This window comes from Lipotes vexillifer, unplaced genomic scaffold (genome assembly GCF_000442215.2).
Source record: "Lipotes vexillifer unplaced genomic scaffold, Lipotes_vexillifer_v1.1 scaffold897, whole genome shotgun sequence".
NCBI lineage: Eukaryota > Metazoa > Chordata > Mammalia > Artiodactyla > Lipotidae > Lipotes > Lipotes vexillifer.
Window position 1 is genome coordinate 1,571,746 of NW_006785587.1, and position 25,223 is coordinate 1,596,968.

A 25,223-nucleotide genomic window follows, 5' to 3' on the forward strand; every position below is an offset into this window, starting at 1 on the left:
TTAGCAGCTGGTTATCTAACTTCAGTAGTCCCCATTTCCTTAAGTGTAAAATAGGTATAATCATACCTACTTGAGGGGAAAAGTACTATCTGATTTAGGCAGAAGAGATTAGGTTCAAAGTGTTTCTCCTATTTCTGGTTTTATGACATGTTAAATTCTATAAAAATCTTAAAATGTTAAAAAACTGAACAGGAATTTAGAGTTCATTTGGCCCAATGCCATAATTTTATAAATGAGGGAAATGAGATCTGAAGAAGCTAAGAAGCATCTCCAGGATCACAGTGCAGTTGGAAGTGAAAGGCCAGTGATTTATTCCCACATCGTGGAAAAGTCATCTTAAAATAAGAATTGTAAAGATGTTTTCATCATTTTTAGTTTTATTTTATGGAAAATATTTCAAGAGTAAAACTTTCTTAGAGATACCATGGAGAAATTATTACTCTGAACAACCCTATTCTAATTCCAAGATTTTGTGTCAGTCAGTATCATGCCAGTTTTTAAAATTTTATCCAGATGTATGCAGTGTTGCAAGTATTACTCCATGGCATAGCACAGTATACATTTACTTCATTTAACCAACATGGTTACAATAACATCTTCAGTTGAACGTTATGTTTTAGAATTAAAAACTATCATTTCAGTAAATGTCTGTTCTATTTTCTAGATGTCTCCAGAAGAAAAAGTTTGTAAGTACTGTGGAGTCAGCTATCTAATTCTTCATGAGTTTAAGGCTATGGAAGAAAAAGTGAAAATGATGGAAAAAGAGATGAAATTTTATCAAGGAAGTGTAGAACGTGAAAAGAGCCTTCAAGAAACGCTACAGTCTCTTAGCCAAGATTTTGAACAGTACAAAATTGACAATGAATCCAAAATGGAAAGGTTAGAATATGTTATTCTTTTCTGTCATTTATTTAGTTTGGAAGAAAAGTACAGAGTATAGATGACTTTGTTTTTCTAGAATTTCTCTGCATCAAATATAATTTATACCTTAATACGTTTGAGTTTGTTTATTAATTATTACTGATTACTAAATATACTTCTTAAATATAATTTGAGCATTCCTTTGAGGTGTATATTTCTATCAATAATTAGAAACCAATTGATTCAGTAACTATAAGTTGTGATGGGTTGATTTAACTTTTCCCCAGATATATATCTTAATTTTACCATTAGGAAGATTTATCTATCAAAAATCAGGTGAATTTTGGTAGATATGATATCTAACATTTGTTTTTAAATGTGCTTGAATATTTAGATTTATAGAATAAGGCTTTCATGTTATGAAAAGGAGACCAAAACATTAAAATTGGCACATGATTCTAAATCAATGAAACTGGAATAAAATTAAAGATTGGTTTCCTAATGTTGTTGAGTCTAATCAGCAAGTTAGTCTGCCTAAAGACACCTCACTGAGCTTATACAAACACTTCTACAAAAGGGTTTTTGCTGTTGTTTCATGGCTTTTCCTTTGAATGAATATGTCTCCATTTAAAATATCGACAGTTGGGGCTTCCCTGGTGGTGCAGTGGTTGAGAGTCTGCCTGCCGATGCAGGGGACACGGGTTCGTGCCCTGGTCCGGGAAGATCCCACATGCCGCGGAGCAGCTGAGCGGGTGAGCCATGGCCGCTGAGCCTGCGCGTCCGGAGCCTGTGCTCCGCAACAGGAGAGGCCACAACAGTGAGAGGCCCGCGTACCGCAAAAAAAAAAAAAAAAAGAAAATATCGACAGTTGATGTTAGTAAACTATGAACTAATGAATATAATGAAATCGTGTCCTTATAAAGTAGAAACTTTCTTAAATCTCTTAGGATTAAGTACTCCTATTAAATTTTATTAAAAATTTGAATAATTACATTAAATGCCGATTCTTAGTCCTTTGCTAAGAAAATTTTGTTATATTTTCTTGAATTTCAAGTCTGAATAGTAAAGTATTTAATAATGTTTGAGTGGAAAAATTAAAAATTTAAAATATCTAGTTTAAAATTTTAAATTTGGAGGGTTTTTGCCTGTCAGATTCTTTTGTTTGGTGTTACTCCCACTTTCTTGAATAATATATTATATTATATAAATAATACATAAACATACGAACTAAAAGAAGTATTGATATATAGAAGAAAAGGCAAGAAAGTTCTTTTTTATCTTTCTGATTGCTTTCTTCTTACTGGAGATAAAAAAATAAAAAAACACTTTTAATGGTTTGGTATATATCTTTCTATATACCCTTTGGTTTGGCCTCCCAAAGGCCAAACCTCCAAATATCATCACATTGGGCAATAGATTTCAACTTAAGAGTTTTGGGGGGACACAAATATCCAGTGTATAGGAGTGGGTCAGCAACACACTTTTAACTACTTTTGTTTTATATGTTTTGATATTTTGTATGGCAACTGTTTGTTTTGCTTTTCATATTATCCTGGCTTTTCTAACATATTTTCTAGATGAATTAGAATCAGCTTATCAGATTCCATAAAACATTCTATATTATGATTTAGATTGGAGTTGCATTTGCTTTCTAGAGCAATTTGACATCTTAAGAATTTACATCTTTATAATTTTCAGTCTTTTTATCCTGGAACATGGTATTTTTCCCCCATTTATTCAGGCTTTGTTTAAATCACTCAATAAAATTTTAGAATTTTCTTGCACATTCCATATTAGTTTAATTCCTGGACATGTAACTTTTTTTGCTGTTGGGGATGTGATCTTTTTGTTCATTAGATTTTTAAATTTTTCTGAATGCTATTGATTTTCATATATTGACTTTGTAACTAGCTCACTTACTGAATTCTTTTATTACTTGTATTTGTTTTTCAGTTGATTTTATTGAATATATTACATATATTCATTTTATATATACAGAGTACACATATATAAGACTATCACATTATATGCAAATAGTAACTGTCTTACCTTTAAATTTCTAATAGTTCCCCACTCCCCATCCTTTTTATCTCATTAACTTGGATTAGACCTTTAGAACAGTATTGAACAGTAAACTTGTAGAGTGCATCTTTGTCTTATTTCTGATTTAATGTGAACCCATCTAGTGTGTTTCTATGTTAAATTGGGTGTTGGCTATAGGTTTCTTAAAGATGACTTTTATCAAAGTAATTTCCCTTTTATTCTAGATCCTTAAGGTTAATATTTTAATCAGGAATTGAATTTTAACAAATGTTTTTCTATCTTCTTTGTTGTAAATTAATTGTCCCTATATGCATGGGTTTATTTCTGGGCTCTCAATTCTGTTCCATTGATCTGTGTATCTTTTTCTGTCAATACCATGCTATTTTGATTACTATGGCTTTGAAATATTGTTTGAAATCAGGGAGTGTGATACCTCCAGCTTTATTCTTTTTTCCTCAGGATTGCTTTGGCTATTTAGGGTCTTTTGTGGTTCTATATACATTTTAGAATTTTTTGTTTTACTTCTGTGAACAATGTCTTTGGGACTTTGATGGGGATTCTGTTGAATCTGTAGATTGCTTTAGGTAATATGGACATTTTAACGATGTTAATTCTTTCAGTCCACGAGCATGGAATATCTTTCCATTTATTTCTGTCTTCAGTTTCTTTCAACAATGTCTTAGAGTTTTCAGGTCTTTCACCTCCTTGGTTAAATTTATTTCTGGGTGCCTTATTCTTTTTGATTCAGTTGTAAATAGAATTTTCTTAATTTCTCTTTCTGCTAACTCATTATTAGTGTATAGAAACCTAACCGATTTTTGTATGTTGATTTTGTACCCTGGAAGTTTACTCATTTATTATTTCTAATAGTTTTTTTGTGTGGATTCTTTAGGGTTTTCTATATCTAAAATCATATCATCTGCAAATAGTGACAATTTTACTTCTTCCTTTTCAATTTGGATGCTTTTTACTTATTTTTCTTGCATGATTGCTCTGGTTAAAACTTCCAGTATTATGTTGAATAAGAATGGTGAGAGTGCATATCCTTGTCTTGTTTGTGACTTTAGGGGGATAGCTTTCAGTTTTTCACCATTGGGTATGATGTTAGCTGTAGGTTTGTCATATATGGCCTTTATTATGTTGAGGTACATTCCTTCTATACTAACTTTATTGAGAGTTTCTATCATAAATTGGTGTTGAATCTTTTCAAATACTTTTTCTGCATCTATGAAATGAGATCATGGCTTTTATCCTTCACTTTGTTATAGTGATGTATCACGTTGAATGATTTGTGGAAGTTGAAGCATCCCTGCATCCCTGGAATAAATCCCACTTGATCAAGGTTATTATACTTTTAATCTATTGTTTTATTAATCTAATATTTTGTTGAGAATTTTTTGCATCTATGTTCATCAGAGGTATTGGCCTGTAATTGTGTGTGTGTGTGTGTGTGTGTGTGTGTGTGTGTGTGTGTGTGTGGTCATTGTCTGGTTTTTGTATCAGAGTGATGTTGACCTCATAAAAATGAGTTAGGAAGTCTTCCTTCCTCTTCACGTTTTTTGGAGTAGTTTGAGAGGGATAGATATTAAATCTTCTTTGAATATTTAGTAGAATTTACCTATGAGGCCCTCTGGTCTTCTGGTGGACTTTTGTTTCATGGGAACTTTTGGATTACTGTTTCCATCTCTGTACTAGGGATTGGTCTATTCAGATTTTCTACTTCTTCATGACTCAGTCTTGGAAAGTTGTATGATTCTAAGAATTTGTCCATTTCTAGGTTGTCCAATTTTTGGCATATAGCTGTTCATCATATTTTATTATAATCCTTTGTATTTTTGTGGTACCCATTGTTATTTCTTCTCTTTTGTTTCTGATTTTATTGATTTTATTAACAGAGCCTCCTCTCTCTCTTTTTTCTTAGTTAGTCTAGCTAAATGTTTGTCAATTTTGTTTATCTTTGCAAAGAACCGGGTCTTAGTTTCATTGATCTTTTCTGTTGTGTTTTTAATCTCTATTTCATTTATTTCCTCTCTGATCTTTATTATTTCCCTCCTTCTACTGACTTCGGACTTTATTTGTTCTTCTTTTTCTAGTTCCTTTACATGTATGGTTAGATTGTTTAATATTGTTCTTGTTTCATTGAGACTTTTCTTGTTTCTTGAGGTAAGCCTGTATTGCTATAAACTTCCCTCTTAGAACTGCTTTTGTTGCATTCCATAGATTTTGGTATTTTGTATTCTTATTTTCATTTGTCTTCAGGTAATTTTTTATTTCTTCTTTCATTTCTTCATTGAACCAATAGTTGTTAAGTACCATGTTGTTCAGCCTCACATATTTGTGACTTTTCCAGCTTTCTTCTTGCAGTTTATTTCTGTTTTCATACCATTGTGACTGGGAAGGGTGATTCATATGATTTCAGTCTTTAAATTTATTGAGACTTGTTTTATGTCCCAACATATAGTCTATTCTTCAGAAAGTTTTGTGCACACTTGAAAGAAAATGTGTATTCTGCTGCATTGGAATGGAATTTTCTGTACAAATCTATCACATCGATCTGGTCTAATGTTTCACATAAGGCCAGTGTTTCCTTGTTGACTTTCTGTCTAGATGATCTATTTATTGATGTAAGTGGAGTGTTAAATTCCCTACTATTACTGGGTTTCTATCAGTTTCTCCCTCTAGGTCTGCTAATAAGTGTTTTATATATTTTTGTGCTCCTAGATTAAGTGCATATATATTAATAACTGTTATGTCTTCTTGATGAATGATCCCTTTATCATTATATAGTGTCCATTATTGTCTCATGTTAATTTTTTTGGCTTGAAGTCTGTTTTGTCTGATGTGAGTATGTCTATACCCACTTTCTTTTGGCTGCCATTTGCTTGGAGTATCATCTTCCATTCTTTCACTCTGAGCCCGTGTTTGTCTTTAGAGCTGAGGTGAGTTTCTTGGAGGCAGCATACAGTTGGGTCTTGCTTTTTAATCAGTCCAGCCACTCTTTGTCTTTTGATTAGTGAATTTAATCCACTTACATTTAGGGTGATTATTGATAGGTGAAGACTTATTACTGCCATTTTATCTTGTTTTCTGGTTGCTCTATTTCTCCATTATTTCTTTTTCCTTGTGATTCTGCCTGCCATTTTGGTTTAGTGGTTTTCTATGATGTTTTTCTCAGTTACCTCTTTTTTTATATTTCATGTCTCTGCTCTAGATTTATGTTTTGTGGTTACCATTATGTTTGTATAAAATGTCTCATAAATAAAATAGTCCTTTTTTAGGTAACATCTTATCTTCACTTACCTATATATTCACTCTACCATGTTGTTGACATCACTTTCTCCTAATATATTTTCTAATATTAAGCTATACTTACATTTTTGGTATAAAGCCATTTGGATTATGGTGTGTATTTCAGAGTTCCCTAAATTTTATGCATTTGCTTACAGCTATGAGCACTCTGTACTATTTTTCCATAAATGCTCCATTTAATATATATGTTTAAAGGAAATTTTCTGTAAGAAAAGTAAGTGGGAAAACATTATCACTTGCCATAAATAGAAGGTTAAAAATAAAGATATAATTATTAAAATAAAATGTCTTTGTACCACTAAAATAATTATCCATATTACTAGTTATGTGTGAGAAATTTTTTTTTTTTTTTACGGTATGTGGGCCTCTCACTGTTGTGGCCTCTCCCATTGCGGAGCACAGGCTCTGGACGCGCAGACTCAGCGGCCATGGCTCACGGGCCTAGCCGCTCCACGGCATGTGGGATCTTCCCAGACCGGGGCACGAACTCGTGTCCCCTGCATCGGCAGGCGGACTCTCAACCACTGCGCCATCAGGGAAGCCCTGTGTGAGAAATTTTCTGAAAATTATTTATATTTAATATGGTGCTGGATTAATTTGCTAATGTTTTACATAGATTTTTGCATCTGTATTCACAGGTGAGGTCTTGTTTTATAGTATAAATACTGGCTTAAACTAGCCTCTTGAAAAACGTTAAGAAGCCTTTCACCTTTTGTGTACACCAGACATGTTGAGTAACACATGAGTTGCCTGTTCCTTGCAGCTTTGGCGGATATCCTTCATAAAGAGTGTGCTTGTATCTTTTTTGGGAAGTAGAATTTTGATGACTCATTATGTGTCCTCTGTACTTATTGGTTTATTTGTGGATTTTACCTCTTCCTGAGTCAATTTTAGAAATTGATATTTTCCTAGAAAAACAAGTATTTCACTTACATTTCAAGTTTCTCATTAGTTAGTAATATGTGGTATCCTTTTATTTAAAACTTTTCCTCCGTATCTGTTATGACCCCCTTTATCTTTTCTTGGGATGATTATTTGTGTTTGATTAAGAGAGAGACAGGATAAAGAGAGGGGAGAGGAAACTTTTATTCCCTAAGAAAAGAAACGGATCTGTCTATTGACCTTTTCAAAGAACCAGATTTTAGCTTAACTGATCAAATCTGTTTCTTTACTATTTCATTAATTTACACTCTTATTTTTATTTATTTATTATGCTTTAAAAAATTTCTAGTTTTCTTACTAGTTACCTCACCAAAGCCTTGGCTAATTTTTCAGTCTCTTTTCCTAGTAGTTACACTTAAAGTTTTTAAGTTTCCTTGTGGTAATAAGTTTTCACAACAAAATTTTGATAATAGTGTTTTATTTTTATTTACTTTTAAATAAGATGGGAGTTCAGTTTTTATTTCCTTTTTAATCTAAGACTCTTGGAAGAACATTTTTTAAGTTTTCTAAGTGAATACCTTTTTTTCTTTGCTATCTTTTTATTTATGTCTATTTTGTATTCCACCATGGACAGAGAATGTGACTTATTTAGAAGAACTTACTGAGAGTTTAAAAAACAGTGAGTTTTTGGAACTACCCCATAACTACTTGAAAATGAGGCATGTTCTCAGCTAGGTCCAAGATGGCAGAAGACTCGACTTCCAGTGAACCTTGAGCCTCATTATATGCTCTTTGTAATACCTTAGCATGCTAAATAACATACCCACCAGTGCCATGACAGTTCTAAGGCTAACCATAAAAGGCCAAAAAGTGGGCAGTGGCCCAATTCCTGGAAATTCCCTCCCCTTCCCCCAAATAGTTGGAATAATCCTTACACTTATTAGCCTATGAAATTACCCAGTCCCTAAAAACTAACCACCCCATGTTTCAGGGCCTCTCACCTTCTGAGATGGTCCACACTGTCTGTGGAGTGTCTATCTCTCTAAATAAATCCACTCCTTACCTATTTTGATAAGGTAAAAAAAAAAAAAAGAAAAAAAAGAAAATGAGGCATGTTCTTTGTATTAGGGATATAACTTTTTAATAGATCCATTAAAGTGCACCAGTTAATTGTGCTATTCAAAATCTGTATGTCTTTGCTTATTCTTGCCTATTTCACTTGGCAAATCATAGGGGAATATTAAAATCTTCCAAAATGAATGTCGGTTTGTCCATTTCTATCTATTGCAAAGTTAGGTTGATGGGATTTTTAAGACCTCTCTTTTTGGATTACATATGTTATAGTATAGAATATTTTTCTTGGCCTACTTTAACTTTTCTAATACTTGATTTTTTTAAAAAAATTATTTATTTATTTTTATACAGCAGGTTCTTATTAGTTATCTATTTTATACATAGTGTATATATGTCAATCCCAGTCTCCCAATTCATCCCACCCACACTCCCCCACCCTGCTTTCCCCCCTTGGTGTCCATACGTTTGTTCTCTACATCTGTGTCTCTATTTCTACCTTGCAAACTGGTTCATCTCTACCATTTTTCTAGATTCCACATATATGCATTAACATACGATATTTGTTTTCCTCTTTCTGACATAACTTCACTCTGTATGACAGTCTCTAGGTCCATCCACATCTCTACAAGTGACCCAATTTCGTTCCTTTTTATGGCTGAGTAATATTCCATTGTATATATGTACCACATCTTTATCCATTTGTCTGTCGATGGGCATTTAGGTTGCTTCCAGGACCTGGCTATTGTAAATAGTGCTGCAGTGAACATTGGGGTGCATGTGTCTTTTTGAATTATGGTTTTCTCTGGGTATTTGCTCAGGAGTGGGATTGCTGGGTCATATAGTAACTCTATTTTTAGTTTTTTAAGGAATCTCCATACTGTTCTCCATAGTGGCTGTATCAGTTTACATTCCCACCAACAGTGCCAGAGGGTTCCCTTTTCTCCACACCCTCTCTAGCATTTGCTGTTTGTAGGTTTTCTAATGATGCCCGTTTATAACACTTGATTTTTAAAATTATATTTTGTAACCTTACACTTCACAAATGTTTTATGCTGGCTTTTTTATTGAAGTATAGTTGATTTATAATATTATATTAATTTCAAATGTACAGCATAGTGATTCAGTATTTTTACAGGTTATACTCCATTCAAAGTTATTACAAGATAATGGCTATAATTCCCTGTGCTGTATTCTTTGTTGCTTATCTATTTTATACATAGTAGTTTGTATCTCTTAATCCCATAACTGTAATTTGCCCCTCCCCCTCCCCTCTTCCCTTTGGTAACTGACTTAAAAAAATCAATAAACTTTAATTTTTAGAGCAGTTTTAGGTTCATAGCAAAATCTAGTGGAATGAACAGAGTTCCCATATACCTGCTGCCCCTACACACCTACAACTTCCCCCACTGTATACATCCCACATCACAGTGAAACATTTGTTATAGTCAATGAACCTACCTTGGCACATCATTATCACCCCAAATCCATAGCTTACATTTGGGTTCACTCTTGGCGCTGTACGTTCTATGGGTTTTGACAAATGTGTAATGCCATGTATCTACCATTGTAGTATTATACAGTATAGATATGCTGCCCTAGAAATCCTCTGTGTTCTCTTCTGCATGTTTGTCCCTCCCTCCCCTCTAAGGACGGACAATCAGTGTTCTATTTGTTGTCTCCATAGTTTTGCCTTTTCCAGAATGTCGTATGGCTGGAATCATATAGTGTGTAGCTTTTTCAGATTAGCTTCTTTCAGTTAGTAATATGCATTTAAATTTACTCCACGTCTTTTCATGGCTTGATAGATCGTTTGTTTTTAGCACTGAATAATATCCCATTCAGTGGATGAACCTCAGTTTATTTATCTATTCACCAACTGAAGGACACCTGGGTTGCTTCCAAGTTTTGGCAGTTGTGAATAAAGCTGCTGTAAATATCCATGTGCAGGTTTTTGTGTGAACACATATTTTCAGCTCCTTTGGGTAAATACCAAAGAGTGTGATTGCTGAATCATATAGTAGAAGTATGTATAATTTGTGAGAATCTACCAAATTATCTTCCGAAGTGGCTCTATCATTTTGTGTTCCCTGAAGCAATGATTGAGAGTTCCTGTTACCAAATTCTCACCACGCTTTGGTGTTGTTGGTGTTTTGGATTTTGGCCATTCTAATAGGTGTGTAGTAGTATCTCGTTGTTTTAATTTACATTTCCTCAATGACATATGAGGTTGAACATCTTTTAATATGCTTGTTATCTGTATATCTTCCTTGCTGAGGTGTTCGTTCGGGTCTTTGGTCCATTTTAAATCAGGTAGTTTGTTTTCTTATTGTTGAGTTTTAGAAGTTCTTTGTATATTTTGAATAATAGTCCTTTATCAGATGTCTTTTGCAAACAGTTTCTCCCAGTATGTGGCTTGTCTTCCATTTCTCTTGACATTCTGTTTTGTAGAGCAGAAGTTTTAAAATTTAATGAAGTCCTGCTTATTGTTTCTTTCATGAATCTTGCCTTTGGTGTTGTATCTAAAAAGTCACTGCTGTACCCAAAGTCATCTAGGTTTTCTCCTGTGTTATCTTAAAGGAGTTTTACATTTTTGTGTTTTACATTAGGTCTATGATTCATCTGAGTTAATTTTTGTGAAGTGTGTATGACCTATGTCTAGATTCATTTTTTTTTTCTTTGCATGTAGATGTTGTCTAGTTGTTTCCATCTCCACATGTCTTTGCTCCATTGCATTGCCTTTGCTCCTTTGTCAAAGATCAGTTGACCATATTTATTTCGTTTTATTTCTGGACTCTGTTCTGTTCCATTAATCTATATGTCTTCCACAAAAATCACAGTATCTTGAATATTGTAGCCTTATAGTAAGTCTTGAAGCTAGGCAGTATCAGTCCTTCAACTTTGTTCTTTTCCTTCAATATTGAGCTGTCTATTCTGGGTCTTTTGCCTCTCCATATAAACTTCAGAATTGGTTTGTCCATATCCACAAAATAACTTATTGAGATTTTTGTTTGGGACTGAATTAAATCTATAGATCAAGTTGGGAGGAATTGATGTCTTGACAATATTGAATCTTAACTATGCACAAACATGGAATATCTCTTCATTTATTTAGTTCTTTGTTTTTGTCCATATGAATTTTATAGTTTTCATCATATAGTTCTTATACATATTTCATTAGAGTTTGTACATTTACACCTACATTTTTGGGAGGCACTAATGTAAATGGTAATGAGTTTTAATTTTGAATTCCATATGTTCATGGTATATAGGAAAGTTACTGACTTTTGTATAATTAACCTTCTATCTTGCAACCTTGCTATAAGCACTTGTTAGTTCCAAGTTTCTTTGTTGATTCTGTTTCTTTGTTGATTCTTTCAGGTTTTCTGTATAGGTGATCATGTCATCAGTGAACAAAGACAGTTTTATTTCTTCTTTCCCAATCTGTATATCTTTATTTTTTTTTCTTGTCTTATTGCATTAGTTAGGACTTCAGATACAATGTTAAATAGCAGTGGTGAGAGGGGACATCCTTGTTTTGTTCTTGATCTTAGCAGGAAAGCTTCAAGTTTTTCACTGTTAAATATGATATGAACTGTAGATTTTTTGTAAATTTCTTTTATTTATTTTTTTTCCGCTCTGTGTGGCTTGTAGGATGTTAGTTCCCTGACCAGGGATTGAACCCGTGCCCCCTGCAGTGGAAGTGCAGAGTCCTAACCACTGGACCTCCAGGGAATTCCCTAAATGTTCTTTATAAAACTAAGGAAGTTTCTTTCTATTCCTAGTTTGCTGACAGGTTTTTTTTTTTCTTTTTTGGTATTTATTTATTTATTTGGCTGCATTGGGTCTTAGTTGCAGCATGTGGGTTCTTTCATTGCAGTGCATGGGCTTCTCTCTAGTTGTGGTGTGCAGGCTCTAGAGCACATGGGCTTAGTTGCCCCACGGCATGTGGGATCTTAGTTCCCCCACCAGGGATCGAACCCACGTCCCCTGCATTGGAAGGCAGATTCTTAACCACTGGACTTCCAGGGAAGTCCCAGTTTTAAACATGAATGAATGTTGGATTTTGTCAAAATTTTTTTCTTCATCTATTGATATGATCATGTGACTTTTCTTCTTTAGCCTGTTGATGTGATGGATTACATAATCGATTTTTGAATGTTGAACCAGGTTTGATACCTGGAATAAATCCCATTTGGTTGTGGTGCATAATTTTTAAAATATATTTTAAAATTTGATTCACTAATATTTTGTTGAGAAGTTTTACATCTATGTTCATGAGAGATATTGATCTGTAGTTTTCTTTTCTTGAATTTTTGTCTGGTTTGGTATTAGGGTAATGCTGGCCTCATTGAATGAGTTGGGAAATATTCTCTTCACTTCAATCTTTTGGAAGAGAGAATTGGTATAATTTTTTCCTTAAAAAATGGTAGAATTTTTTAAGGAAATTAAAAAATTTGGTAGAATTTATCAGTAAATCCATCTGGACCTGGTGATTTCTGTTTTGGAAGTTTATTAATTGTTGATGATAATTCTTTTATAGATACAGTTATGTTCAGATTGTCTATTTATTCTTGTATGAGTTTTGGCATTTCTTTTAAGGAGTTGATTCATTTTATCTTGGTGATCAAATTTGTGGGCCTAGAGTTATTCATAGTATTTCTTTAAAACATTTTTTTATACTTTTTTTCTGTTGATGTATAATATTATATGTCACAGGTGTACAACATAGTGGTTCTAAATTTTTAAAGGTTACACTCCATTTATAGTTATTATAAAATATTGGCTGTATTCCCTGTGTTGTACAGTATATCCTTGTAGTTTATTTTATACATAATAGTTTGTACCTCTGAGTCCCCTACTCTTGTATTGCCCCTTCCTCCTTTTCTCTCCCCACTGGTAACCACTAGTTTATTCTCTATAAGTCTGTTTTCATTTTGTTTTATTCATTAGTTTGTTTTATTTTTCCACATATAAGTGATATCATACAGTGTTCATCTTTCTGTCTAACTTACGTCATTTAGCATAATGCCCTCCAAGTCCATCCATGTTGTTACAAATGGAAAGATTTCATTCTTTTTTTATGGCTGAGTAGTATTCCATTGTATATATATACACCACATCTTCTTTATCCATTCATCTCTTGATGGACACTTAAGTTGCTTTCATATTTTGGCTATTGTAAATAATGCTGCTATGAACATTGGGGTGTATATATCTTTTTGAATTAATGTTTTCTTTGGATATATACCCAGGAGTGGAATTGCTGGATCATATGGTAATTTTGTTTTTAGTTTTTTGAGGAATCTCTAGTGATGACTCCTCTTAATTTCTTTTTTTTTTTTTGCAGTACGCGGGCCTCTCACTGTTGCGGCCTCTCCCATTGCAGAGCACAGGCTCCGGACGTGCAGGCTCAGCGGCCATGGCTCACGGGACCAGCCACTCCGTGGCATGTGGGATCTTCCCAGACCGGGGCATGAACCCGTGTCCCCTACACTGGCAGGCAGACTCTCAACCACTGCGCCACCAGGGAAGCCCTCCTCTTAATTTCTGATACTAGCAATTTGTATCTCTCTTCTTCTTTGTTCGCCTTACCTGAAGATTATCAATTTTATTGATCTTTTTAAAGAACCAGCTTTTGGTTTTATTGATTTTTCTCTATTGATTTCCTATTTCAGTTTCATTTATTTCTGCTCTAATTATTATTATTTCTTTTCTTCTGCTTATTTTGTATTTAATTTGCTCTTCTTTTTCTAGTTTCCTAAGGTGGAAGCTTAAATTATTGATTTTAGATCTTTTCTCTTTTCAAATAAATGTTTTCAATGCCATAAATTTCCCTGTAAGCACTGCTTTGCTGCATCCCACAAATTTCAATACGTTGTATTTTCACTTTCATTTATTTCAAAGTATTTTTAAATTTCTCTGTGATTTCTTCTTTGATACTGTTAATCAGAAGTGTGTTGTTTAATCTCCAAGTATTTTGGGATTTCCCAGCTCTTTCTGTTTAATTTCATTGCTGTCTAAGTGCAGACACTGTGTGATTTTTATTCCTTTAAATATGTTAGGATGTGTTTTATGGTCCAGAATGTGGTCTATCTTGGTAAATATTTCATGTGAACTTGAGAAGAATGTATTACACTGCTGTTGTTGGGTGAAGTCATCCATAGATGTCAGTTATATCAGTTGATTGATGATGCTGTTGAGTTCAACTATGTCCTCACTGATTTTCTGCCTCCTGGATCTGTCCATTTTTGATAAAAGGGTGTTGAAGTCTCCAACTGTAATAGTGAATTAATCTGTTTCTCCTTGCAGCTCTATCAGCTTTTGCCTTACATATTTTGATGCTCTATTGTTAGGCTGTCTTCTTAAGGATTATTATCTCTTCTTAGAGCATTGACCCCTTTATCATTTTATAATACCCCTCTTTTTTTTTTTTAAAGCAATGCATTCTTTTTTTTAAAATTAATTAATTAATTAATTAATTTTCGGCTGTGTTGGGTCTTCGTTTCTGTGTGAGGGCTTTCTCTAGTTGAGGTGAGCGGGGGCGACTCTTCATCACAGTGCACGGGCCTCTCACTGTTGTGGCCTCTCTTGTTGCAGAGCACAAGCTCCAGATGCACAGGCTCAGTAGTTGTGGCTCACAGGCCTAGTTGCTCTGTGGCATGTGGGATCTTCCCAGACCAGGGCTTGAACCCGTATCCCCTGCATTGGCAGGCAAATTCTCAACCACTGTGCCACCAGGGAAGCTCCCCCTCTTTATTTCTGATAACTTTCCTTGCTTTGAAGTCTTCTCTGTCTGAAACTAATACACTCTCATTTTCTTTTGATTAGTGTTAACGTGATATATCTTTCTCCACCCCTTTATTTTTAGTCTGTATGTGTCTTTATATTTAAACTGTGTTTCTTGAAGGTAGCATTATAGTTGGGTCTTGCTTTTTGATCTACTCTGACAGTCTCTGTTTTTTAATTGGTGTCTTTAGACCATTGATATTCAAAGTAATGACTGATATAATTGGATCAACATCTACCATTTTTTGGTTATTGTTTTCTATTTGCTGCCCTTTTTCTTTGTTCTTATTTTTGTCTTCCACACTTTTTTTCTGCCTTTTGTGGATTTGACAGCATTTAATACAACAGTTCCATTTCTCTTTCTTAGAATATCAGTTATACTTCTTTTTCTCACTTTTTTAAGGTGTTGCCTTAGAGTTTGCAATATATTATTATAACTAATCCAAGTCTACTTTTAAATAGCACTTCACTGCTTCATGGGTAGTGCAAGTGCCTTATAATAACAAAATATTCCTAATTCTTCCCTTCCATCCTTTGCATCACTGCTGCCATGCATTTTACTTATAAGTAAGCACACATAAATATCTCTCTATATATAGATATAGATATAGATATCTCATAGGTAATCAAATACATTGTTGCTCCTATTAGTTTGAATAAACTGTTACCTATTAGACCAATTAAGAATAAGGAAAAGTTTTTATTTTGCCTTCACTTATTCCTTCTCTTATGCTCTTTTTCTTTATGTTGATATGAATTTCTGTCCTATATTGTTTTCCTTCTTTCTGAAGAACTTCTTTTAAAATTTCTTGCAAAGCAGATCTACAGGCAGCAAATTTCTTCAATTTTTGTTTGCCTGAGAAAGTCTTAATTCTCCTTTACCTTGGAAGGATAATTTCTCAGGGTACAGAATTCTAGGTTGATGGTTGTTTTCTCTCTCAAACTTTAAATATTTCACTCCACTATTTTTTGCTTTCATGATTTCTGTGGAGAAGTTGGATATGTTTCATCTTTGTTCCTCCATAGATAAAGTGTTTTTATCCTTTCATTTCTTTCTGGAGTTTATCCTTGATTTTCTGTAGTTTGGAGATGTTAAGTCTTAGTTGGCATTTATCCTGCTTGGTGTTCTCTGAAGTTCCTTGATCTGTTGTTTGGTGTCTGACACTAATTTGGAGGAAATTGTCAATCATTGTTTCAAATATTTCTTCTTTTCCTTTCTCTATTTCTTCTCCTTCTGGTGTTCCTATTATGTATACATTATACTTTTTATAGTTGTCCCAAAGTTCTTGGATATTCTATTATTTTTTTAAATTTTTTCTTTGCTTTTCAGTTCTATTGTCATATCCTCCAGCATAGAGATTCTTTGCTCAGTGATGTCGAGTCTACTAATCAGCCAATCAAAGGCATTATTTATTTCGGTGTTTCTATATCTCTAGCATTTTTTGATTCTTTCTTTGAAGTTCCATGTCTCTGCTTACATTATCCATCTGTTCTTGCATGTTGTCTGCTTTTTCTATTAAATCCCTTTTCATATTAATCATAATTAAAAAAATTCTGGTCTGATAATTCCAACATTCCTGCCATATCTCACTCTGGTTTTGATGCTTGTTTAGTCTCTTCAAACTGTTTTTTTGCCTTTTAGTATACACTGTAAGTTTTTGTTGATAGGTGGACATGAAATACTAGTAAAAGGAATTGCAGCATATAGGCCTTTAGTAATGTGGTGGTAGTGTCAAGGGAGGAGAACTGTTGTTCAGTCCCATGATTATGTCTCCGTCTTGTAGTGAGCCTTTGCCTGTGGACTGTGAACACACATATTTCTCAGTTGCCATATCTTCCATCCCCACCCCCCTGACCTTAGGTGGGACAGGATTTCTAGAGCTGGGCTAGGGCTGGGTTTTTCCCTTTGCCAGGTTAGTTAGGCTCTGATAATATCCCAGCAGGTTAAGTTCTGGTAAAATAGTTTCTCCTGAGGGCAGGTCTTGTTAAACATAATAGAAAGCTCTGGCATATTTAAAATATTTGCTTTTCCCCTTCCCCTGACAGAAGCCCAAGTAGATTTTTCTTTGGATATTAGAAAATTTCACTCATAAATTTACTCTCTTCACTGCTTTAGTTATGCTGCACATATTCTGATATGTTGTATTTTCATTTTCATTCAGTTCTGTGTGTTTGTGTATAATTCTTAACATTTCCTTTGAGAGTTTTCCTTTGACATACAGATTATTTAGAAGTGTGCTGTTTAGTTTCCAAGTGTTTGTAGACTTTCCTGTCATCTTTCTGTTAATGATTTCTAGTTTGATTCCATTATGGTCAGGGAACATATTCTGTATGATTTCAACTTTTAAATTTTTGTTGAAACTTGTTTTATGGACAAAGATAAGCACTTGCTTTGGTGACTGTTCCATGGGTACTTGAAAAAAAATGTGTACACTGCTGTTGTTGGGTGAAGTTTTCTAAATATGGCAATTAAAACCTGGTGGTTGATGGTTCTGAGTTCTTTCATTTCCTTGCTGATCTTCTGTCCAGTGATTCTGTAAGTTGCTAAGAGTGGAGTATTGGAAGTCTCCAACTCTAATTGTGGATTGTCTGTTTCTCTTTGAGTTATATAATTTTTGCTTCACGTATTTTGTAGCTGTTTTGTTTGGTGTGAACATATTTAGGATTGTTATGTCTTCCTGGTGGATTGATCCTTTCATCATTATGTAATATTCTTCTTTGTCTCTAGTAAAATTTTTTACTCTGAAGTCTACTTTGTCTGATGTTAATATAGCGACTCCTGCTTTTTTTAAAAAAAAACCGTTTAGGGCTTCCGTGATGGCACAGTGGTTGAGAGTCCACCTGACGATGCAGGGGACACAGGTTCGTGCCCCAGTCCGGGAAGATCCCACATGCCGCAGAGCGGCTGGGCCCATGAGCTATGGCCGCTGAGCCTGCACATCCGGAGCCTGTGCTTCGCAACACAAGAGGCCGCAACAGTGAGAGGCCCGCGTATCACAAAAAACAAACAAACAAACAAACAAACTGTTTATGTGGTATATTTTTTCCATTTTACTCTCAACCTACCAATGTCATTGCATTTGAAGTGGGTCTTATAGGCAGCATATTGTTAAAGTATGTTTTTTTTTAATCCACTCTGCCTCTTAATTGGTGTATTTAGATTTACATATATATTTAGGTAATTGTTGATATGTTAGGGTTTACATATGCCATTTTATTTGTGTTCAGTTTGTTTCTTCTGGTTCTCTTCTGTTTCTCTTTCTTACCTTCAGACTGGTTTGTTGAGCATTTTTAGGATTATATCTTGACTTATAGTGTTTTAAGTATATTGCTTTGTATAGGTTTCTTAGTGGTTACTCTAGTTATTGCAATATAGATGCATAATTTATCATAACTCAATTATGATCTGTCTTAATGTGGATTTCTTTGGGTTTATTCTATTAACATAGAATGGGATCTTCCCTACAGCTTGTTGAATCTGTAGGTTTATATCTCTTGCCATGATTACAAGTTTTCAACCATTATTTCTTTGAATATTTTTTAATCCTACTTCCTCTCTCTCCTCTCCTTCTCAGACTCTGATCATATGAATGCTTGCTTTTTTGTTATTGTCACACAGGTCTCTGAGACTCTGTTAATTATTTTTTCTGTCTATTTTCATTCTTGTTCAGATTGGTGAATTCTGTTGATCTGTCCTAACATTCACTGATTCTATCTTCTGTCCTTAAACTCTGCTGTTGAGCCCCTCCAGTGAGGTTTTTTTCTTTTTTTCTTTCAGTTATTATATCTTTCAGTTCTGTCATTTCTGTTTGGTTTTTTGTATCTTCTATTTCTTTGTTGAGATTTTCTTTTGTTTCAAGAGAATTTTTAATTGCTTTTAAAAGAATTTTTATGATGGCTGCTTTATAATCCTTGTCAGATAATTCCAACATCTGATTCATCTCAGTGTTGGGTCTGTTGATTATCTTTTCTCGTGAACATTATGATTTTCCTGGTTCCATGATGAGTGATTTTTCCATTGAGCCTTGATTATTTTCGAGGTTATACTGAGAGACTCTGGATCCTATTCAATCTTTTTTTTTTTTTTTTTTAGCACACATTCCCCTTGTTGAGGTAAAGCTTGAAAGCCAAATGGGTATGTTTGTTCAGCTTCCTGCTAGGTCCAGTGACACTGCTTTAGCAAAAGTTCGGTTTTGACTCACACTACCTTGTATAAAGACTAGTGAAGTTGAAGTTAACATATTGCCCTTGGCCCCATTCACACCTTTCTGGCAAAAGTAGGTCACCAACTTGCACAGCCTTGTGTCTCTGCATGGGGATATAAGATCAGTTGCCCCCTGAACTCACTGTCACCAGGGAGGGGGGAACCAGAGAGCTGTCTCACACTGCTTTTTTGCAGCAGGGTGGGGGCAGAAGCTTGGTTTCTCTCTGTGCCCCACTGACACCAAAGGATGGGAGAAGTAGGGTGCCAACCAGTCCTGATTCTGCCTCATTGATGCCAGCTAGGAGTAGAGGCTCAGCTCCCTGCATGTCCCACTGGCATCAGAGGAGGGGAAGCAGGGTGTTGACTACTCTGTATCACTACCTTTTTCTACCTCACTGATACTGGGTGCAGCTGGAGGCTTCTGACTGAGACCCTCTGAAACAGGATATGGGTAGGGAGTCAGAATAAGAGTGCCACCAGTCCTGTTTTTCACTGCTTCCTTTGGTCTTTTTGCTGCCAGTTGGGTTTAGTTCCCCACTGGGCCTCACTAACACAAGGAGTGTAAGGAAAGTGAGTGCTTACTACTAACAACTTGTACCGCTTTGTTCAGATTCATTGGTGCAGGGTTGGGGTGGAGGCTCAGCTCCCCGTTGGCCCCACTGACGCTACCGTGTGGGGGAATGGGAGCATATCTTGCTTCTACAGAGGGGAACGGAAGATCGGCTCTCAGCTTACCCCACTGATACTATACCGGCCAGGTGACCTGGAGTGCACCACCTGCATCTATGGGACAGGGCTGTGGTGGTGTGGAAGATCAACTCTGTGCTCAGTTGTGTCTGCCCTTAAACCGTGAGGTGGGGAGGGGGGTACAGTTTTACAGTTGATATTTGGTGAGAGAAGGCAGCTATTACCAAGATTGTTTTCTATTGTTTAGTCAGGCTTTCCCTGATCAGCTAAGTAGATCAGACTTTTCTTATTTATTTATTTATTTTTGTCTGTGGCTGTTGGTGGTTCTGGGTTGGAAACTTCTGTAGCACTCTGTGGGATGTATGGGAGACAATAAGCAAACTCAGGGATCTCATTGCCTTGGCGTTTCTCAAGTCCTGAAGCAGTGCTACTCCATCTTGGTTGTGACCTTGTGTTGATTTTTTAGTCAACTTAAATATTGCTTTGAGTAACTAAGAACATTTTTTTTAAGTAATGGCTTAAATTCTCACAATGTTAATAGGTAGCTCACAAAAGTTAGTAGTTAGATATATGCATCTCTACATGCCTGCTAAATATTTCCTTTTTGATTTCTCTTTTGCTTATGCCAAATTGAGATGGTGCATGGAAATTTAAGCAGCAGAAGGATAGGCCTGTCCATGAGGAGCTAGACTTAAGAGTTCTGTTGATCATAATTGGCCATTCTCACAAATCAGATAAGCTGTAGGAGTCAAATCTAGACCAGTCAGCCCAAGGAAGGGGCATAGGTACATACCAAGGGTTCAGAGAGCCAGATTGAGTCCACAATTTGGGATCAAATTAACAGAGCGTCTACCAGTTTATAAATGAAGACAATTGGAGGAAATAGGTGTACCTGGCTGGAGTAGAGGATAATGGGGCAAACAGGCAGATTTTGTAAGTCATTATCTTCCTCTGCCAAAACTACCTCCCTCATAGACCAGTTATGTCAGTTAGGAATGCATTCTGGAGCAAGTGGCTCAAATGTACAAGGTTTTATTTGTTTCTTGAATCAAAAATAAGGGGTGTAGGCAGCTCAGAATGTCACCAGGGATCCAGCCCCTTTCCATCTCTCATCTCATCTTTCTCAATGAGTAGGCCTTCAGTCTCATGCTGATCTCCTCATGATCTCAAGATGGCTTCTGCACTGTCAAAAGTACATTTCTAGGTAGAAATATGAAGGGGGAAGCAGTCAGGGGAAATGCCAGTGACAGGAGGTCAAAAGCTTTCCCACAACTGCAGGGGAGTCTGGGGAACTGACTTCAGGGAGTTGGCTCATTGCTTCCTGAAATAACAGGGTCTGTTGTAAGGAAGAAGACACTAGCAGGGCCTGCCTCTCTGGACATTACATTTCCCTCCAGAAGATAACACATGGCTGCTTACTTTATTTCCTTAAGAGGGGGGAAAAATAGTTATCTCAAGAAAAGAAACCTATCAAGGCCTCCCTTTTTTTTTTTTTTTTTTTAATAATACACAATGTATTTATTTATTTATTTATTTATGGCTGTGTTGGGTCTTCATTTCTGTGCATGGGCTTTCTCTAGTTGTGGCAAGTGGGGGTCACTCTTCATCGCGGTGCGCAGGCCTCTCACTATCGCGGCCTCTGTTGTTGCGGAGCACAGGCTCCAGACGCGCAGGCTCAGTAATTGTGGCTCACGGGCCCAGTTGCTCCATGGCATGTGGGATCTTCCCAGACCAGGGCTCGAACCTGTGCCGTCTGCATTGGCAGGCAGATTCTCAACCACTGCGCCACCAGGGAAGCCCAAGGCCTCCCTTTTTTAAAGGTCTTGTCTTTTGCACACGTCTTATTCAGGCTCAGCTTTTTTACTTGTACAGCACTCTCTGTTGTCTATGGAAGTAGTGTAAGAGGAATACATGTTTAAAATGTTTGGGACAACTGAATTTTGAATAATCAAGATTTTATAGAACAAAGAACTGATGCAGAACTGTAGCTCTCATGGTTTGGGCATACTTCCTAGGCATTCATTTCAAATATATAGGGGCTTTCTCAAACCTTCACCTCTCTCCTAAGATTCTGATTTGCCTTTTGGGGCCAAGCGGGAATCTCCTCAGTGAAATAAAAGCTGTTACTGATGAGAGTGTGATTGGGCATATGAACATGGGGAAGGCAGGAAAAAAAAGGTTGAGTACAGTTTGGAAGAGCATTGGTTCTTTGTCAGGCCACTGAAAAATGATTCCAATAGACACAGGGTGTTAGTAGCAAATAATTTAAACCTAGATGTTTATATCATGTTTCTCTTATTCTAGATGTACGGATATGAATTTATTATATTGATATTTGTACTATGTATTACTTAAACTTTGAGAAACCTAAACAGGTTTTATTCATACCATGTAGCTCTAAGACCAGCTAATCCTTTTATTATCTTTTCATTTTTCTCCTATACCAGCACTAACTGTGTTCCAGACCAAAGTACTTAGGTATAGAGCATACTGTTTTCCATTATTCCTTTTCCTTGTGGACACATACAAACAGTAAATACTAGAAGTTGACAGCTGGTTTTTACTATTGATATAAATAATATTTATATGGGTTTCTCACTACTAGATCTGGCAAGGTTATGGAGATGGATATTTACTCAACAACATTGATAGACCTATGTATTCATGTATATCTTTTATTACCGTATAACTTTGAAAGCTCTTCTGTGTATCATGTTGTTGCTATAGCAGCATGGTTACCAAAATAAAGTACATTTTTTCTGCTTTGTGATTTTAAAGGAGGTCTTTTTATCCCTCAAGCTTTTTAATCAACACGGCAGTGCAGCGGTCCCCAACATTTTTGGCACCTGGGACCAGTTTGCTGGAAGACAATTTTTCCATGGATGGGGGGGTTGGGGGGGAGATGGGGGGATGGTTTAGGTGGTAATGCAAGTGATGGGGAGCGATGGGGAGCGGCAGATGAAGCTTCACTCGCTCTCCTGCCACTCACCTCCTGCTGTGTGGCCCGGTTCCTAACAGGCCATGGACTGGTACCAGTCCCCAGGGTTGGGGACCCCTGCTATAGAATTTCTGTCCCAGACATTCAGTATTTCTTCTATTTATCTTTCCTCCTTGAATTTCCCTTACTTAAAATTAGTTATCATTATAACATAAAATACAGTTTGTATTGGACTAAATCCTAGTGGGATTACAAGAATAAATGAAGCGAAGCAGTGTATGATATAGTATAAACAATAGAGGCTCTGCTATTGCTTAGCCCATGACCTTGCCTTGTAATCTTTTTGTAGTTTTAACATATAGCTTTTTTTTTTTTTCCGGCCGCACTGTGGGGCTTGTGGGATCTTAGTTCCCTGACCAAGGACTGAATCTGGGCCCTTGGTAGTGAAAGCACTGAGTCCTAACCATTGGAGCGCTAGGGGATTCCCTCTTTTTGTACTTTTGAATTTTCATCTATAAAATGATCAGAGACATAGCTACTTCACTGGGATGATGTATACATTACTCTGTGCCTGGCAGGAATTCAGTTCTTTTCACTTCCCTCACCTTCCTTTTTTTTCCTTTCTGTGTTTTTTAACTAAGGTTAATAGCATACAGTCCCCCGCCATAGATAGCATCACATTCCCACCTACTTTGGATATCTAAACATTGTCCAATATCACAAGGGAAGTTCTTGTATCTAGGAAATATCCTGATCTCGGCTCTATCATGACAGTTAATTTCAGTTTAATTGGGGGTTTTAAAACGCCTAGCCCAACTTTGATTAGGTTCATACCCTGTGTTTTCTGCTCAGTGGAGTAGAGATTTTGTAGAAAGCATAACTTTAGAACTTAATGGTTACTTTTATTTATCATAACCCCTTCTTTCCAAAAAGGGTGTGAGGTGTTTTAAAAGGACATAATAAAATTAACAACATAGGGGAAAAACGGAGGGAGCTGTTGGTTAAAAACCAAGAAACGGAATATGTAAATCCTGAGGGTCAATAGTTAAGTGCAGCTTTCCTGCAAATCCTTCTACCTGAGCTTTTAGGGATTTCTGAAAGGCTTTTTGAAGGAGTAGGATTGGAAGAAGGGTTTGGGGAGGTGGATTTTATTTATTTATTTTTTACATTTATTTATTTAAGCAAGGCTGACTTAGCACTAGAAGAAATCTATGAGAGCTCTACGGAAGTAATTCAGGAAGGCAGTGAGGCCCTAGTGAGAACCTGCACTATCTGCCCTTTTGAGGCCAATCCTATCAGGCGCTAGGTAGCTGCCCTCTAATGCTGGAGACAGCAAGACCATTCTAAACCACCCAGCCCTGCTTACCTTTCCGTTAGTTTTCTTTCTATCCTCACCTTTCCACCCAGCTCCTTACTGCCTCACCACCAGGCCTCAACAAACAAGTCAGGACATGTTATTTTAGCTTAGGAATAGAATGATATTTATTTGTTGTGGGTTCGAATTAATGCATCTTCAAAAAGTGTGCATTTTTGTTTCTTCTTAGATTCTTCACTATTTACATATTTCTAAATGCGAACACTTTTAAATTGGAGAAAACTGAATTAACTCATTGAGTGAGGTATGATTAGAAACTCCTGTTATATCCATTTTATAGATGGATAAGCAAACAAAAAGATTAAATAGCAGTGCTCACACAGTTGATTAAATTCGTTGTCTTTTCTGTAACATCACTATTTGGGTTACTCGAAGAAACCAGACAAATATGGCTATGGCAAGCAATGGCATGAAGACACTGTCGTTGGAGACCTGCTTTTTTCTATTTTGATTCTACATTTTCTCTTCAGTTGCCAGCTGCTCTTATCCAATCCCAAGGCCTCAGTTACTCTCTTTGTGTTGTGGGCTTGTGAATCTCCACTTTTACTTCTAAGTTATCCTCTGAGCTCCAGGCTAATCTATTCAACTGTCCAATCAACATTTCCACCTGGCTGCATCACAGGCTTCAACAGTGCCCCAAGATGAACTGGTCATCTTCTGTCCACATCTGCTACTCTTGTCTTCTTAATGCCAGGAAATGTTTCCCCCATTATTACTAGGCAGCATTTAGGTAATGTTGAGAATCTGGGTTCTGTAATCAGATTGACTGGGTTTGAATCTTGGCTCCACAGGTTATTCGTGTTATGGACTTGCTTCAGTTTCCTAGTCTAAAATGGGAGTAATGCTGCTACATATATCACAAGGTTATTCTGAGTATTAAATAGGGTTGTTGTGAAGTGTTTATATATATATATGTACATTTAATAAAACACATAAATTTTATAACAAGTTATGATTATTATCATTCCTGGGCATTCCTTGATTTTTCCTATTTTATCACCTTCCTGAATATCTCTTCAATCTGTCTATATGTTTCTCAGTCCATACAGCCACCATCCTGGTCC

The 25,223-nt window shown here is 36.0% G+C and overlaps 1 protein-coding gene across 1 annotated transcript in view; it reads left to right on the forward strand.

The window, feature by feature from the left end:
* Positions 1-241: 241 nt before the first annotated feature.
* Positions 242-25,223, forward strand: part of LOC103078004 (structural maintenance of chromosomes protein 2-like) — a gene marked incomplete at its 3' end in the record, with an annotated part of 82,545 nt that continues 57,563 nt past the window's right edge. Inside the window, exons 1-2 of the mRNA XM_007457656.1 lie at positions 242-304; positions 665-879. Coding sequence (XP_007457718.1) covers positions 242-304; positions 665-879 — 278 coding nt within the window. The remainder of the gene's footprint in view (positions 305-664; positions 880-25,223) is intronic.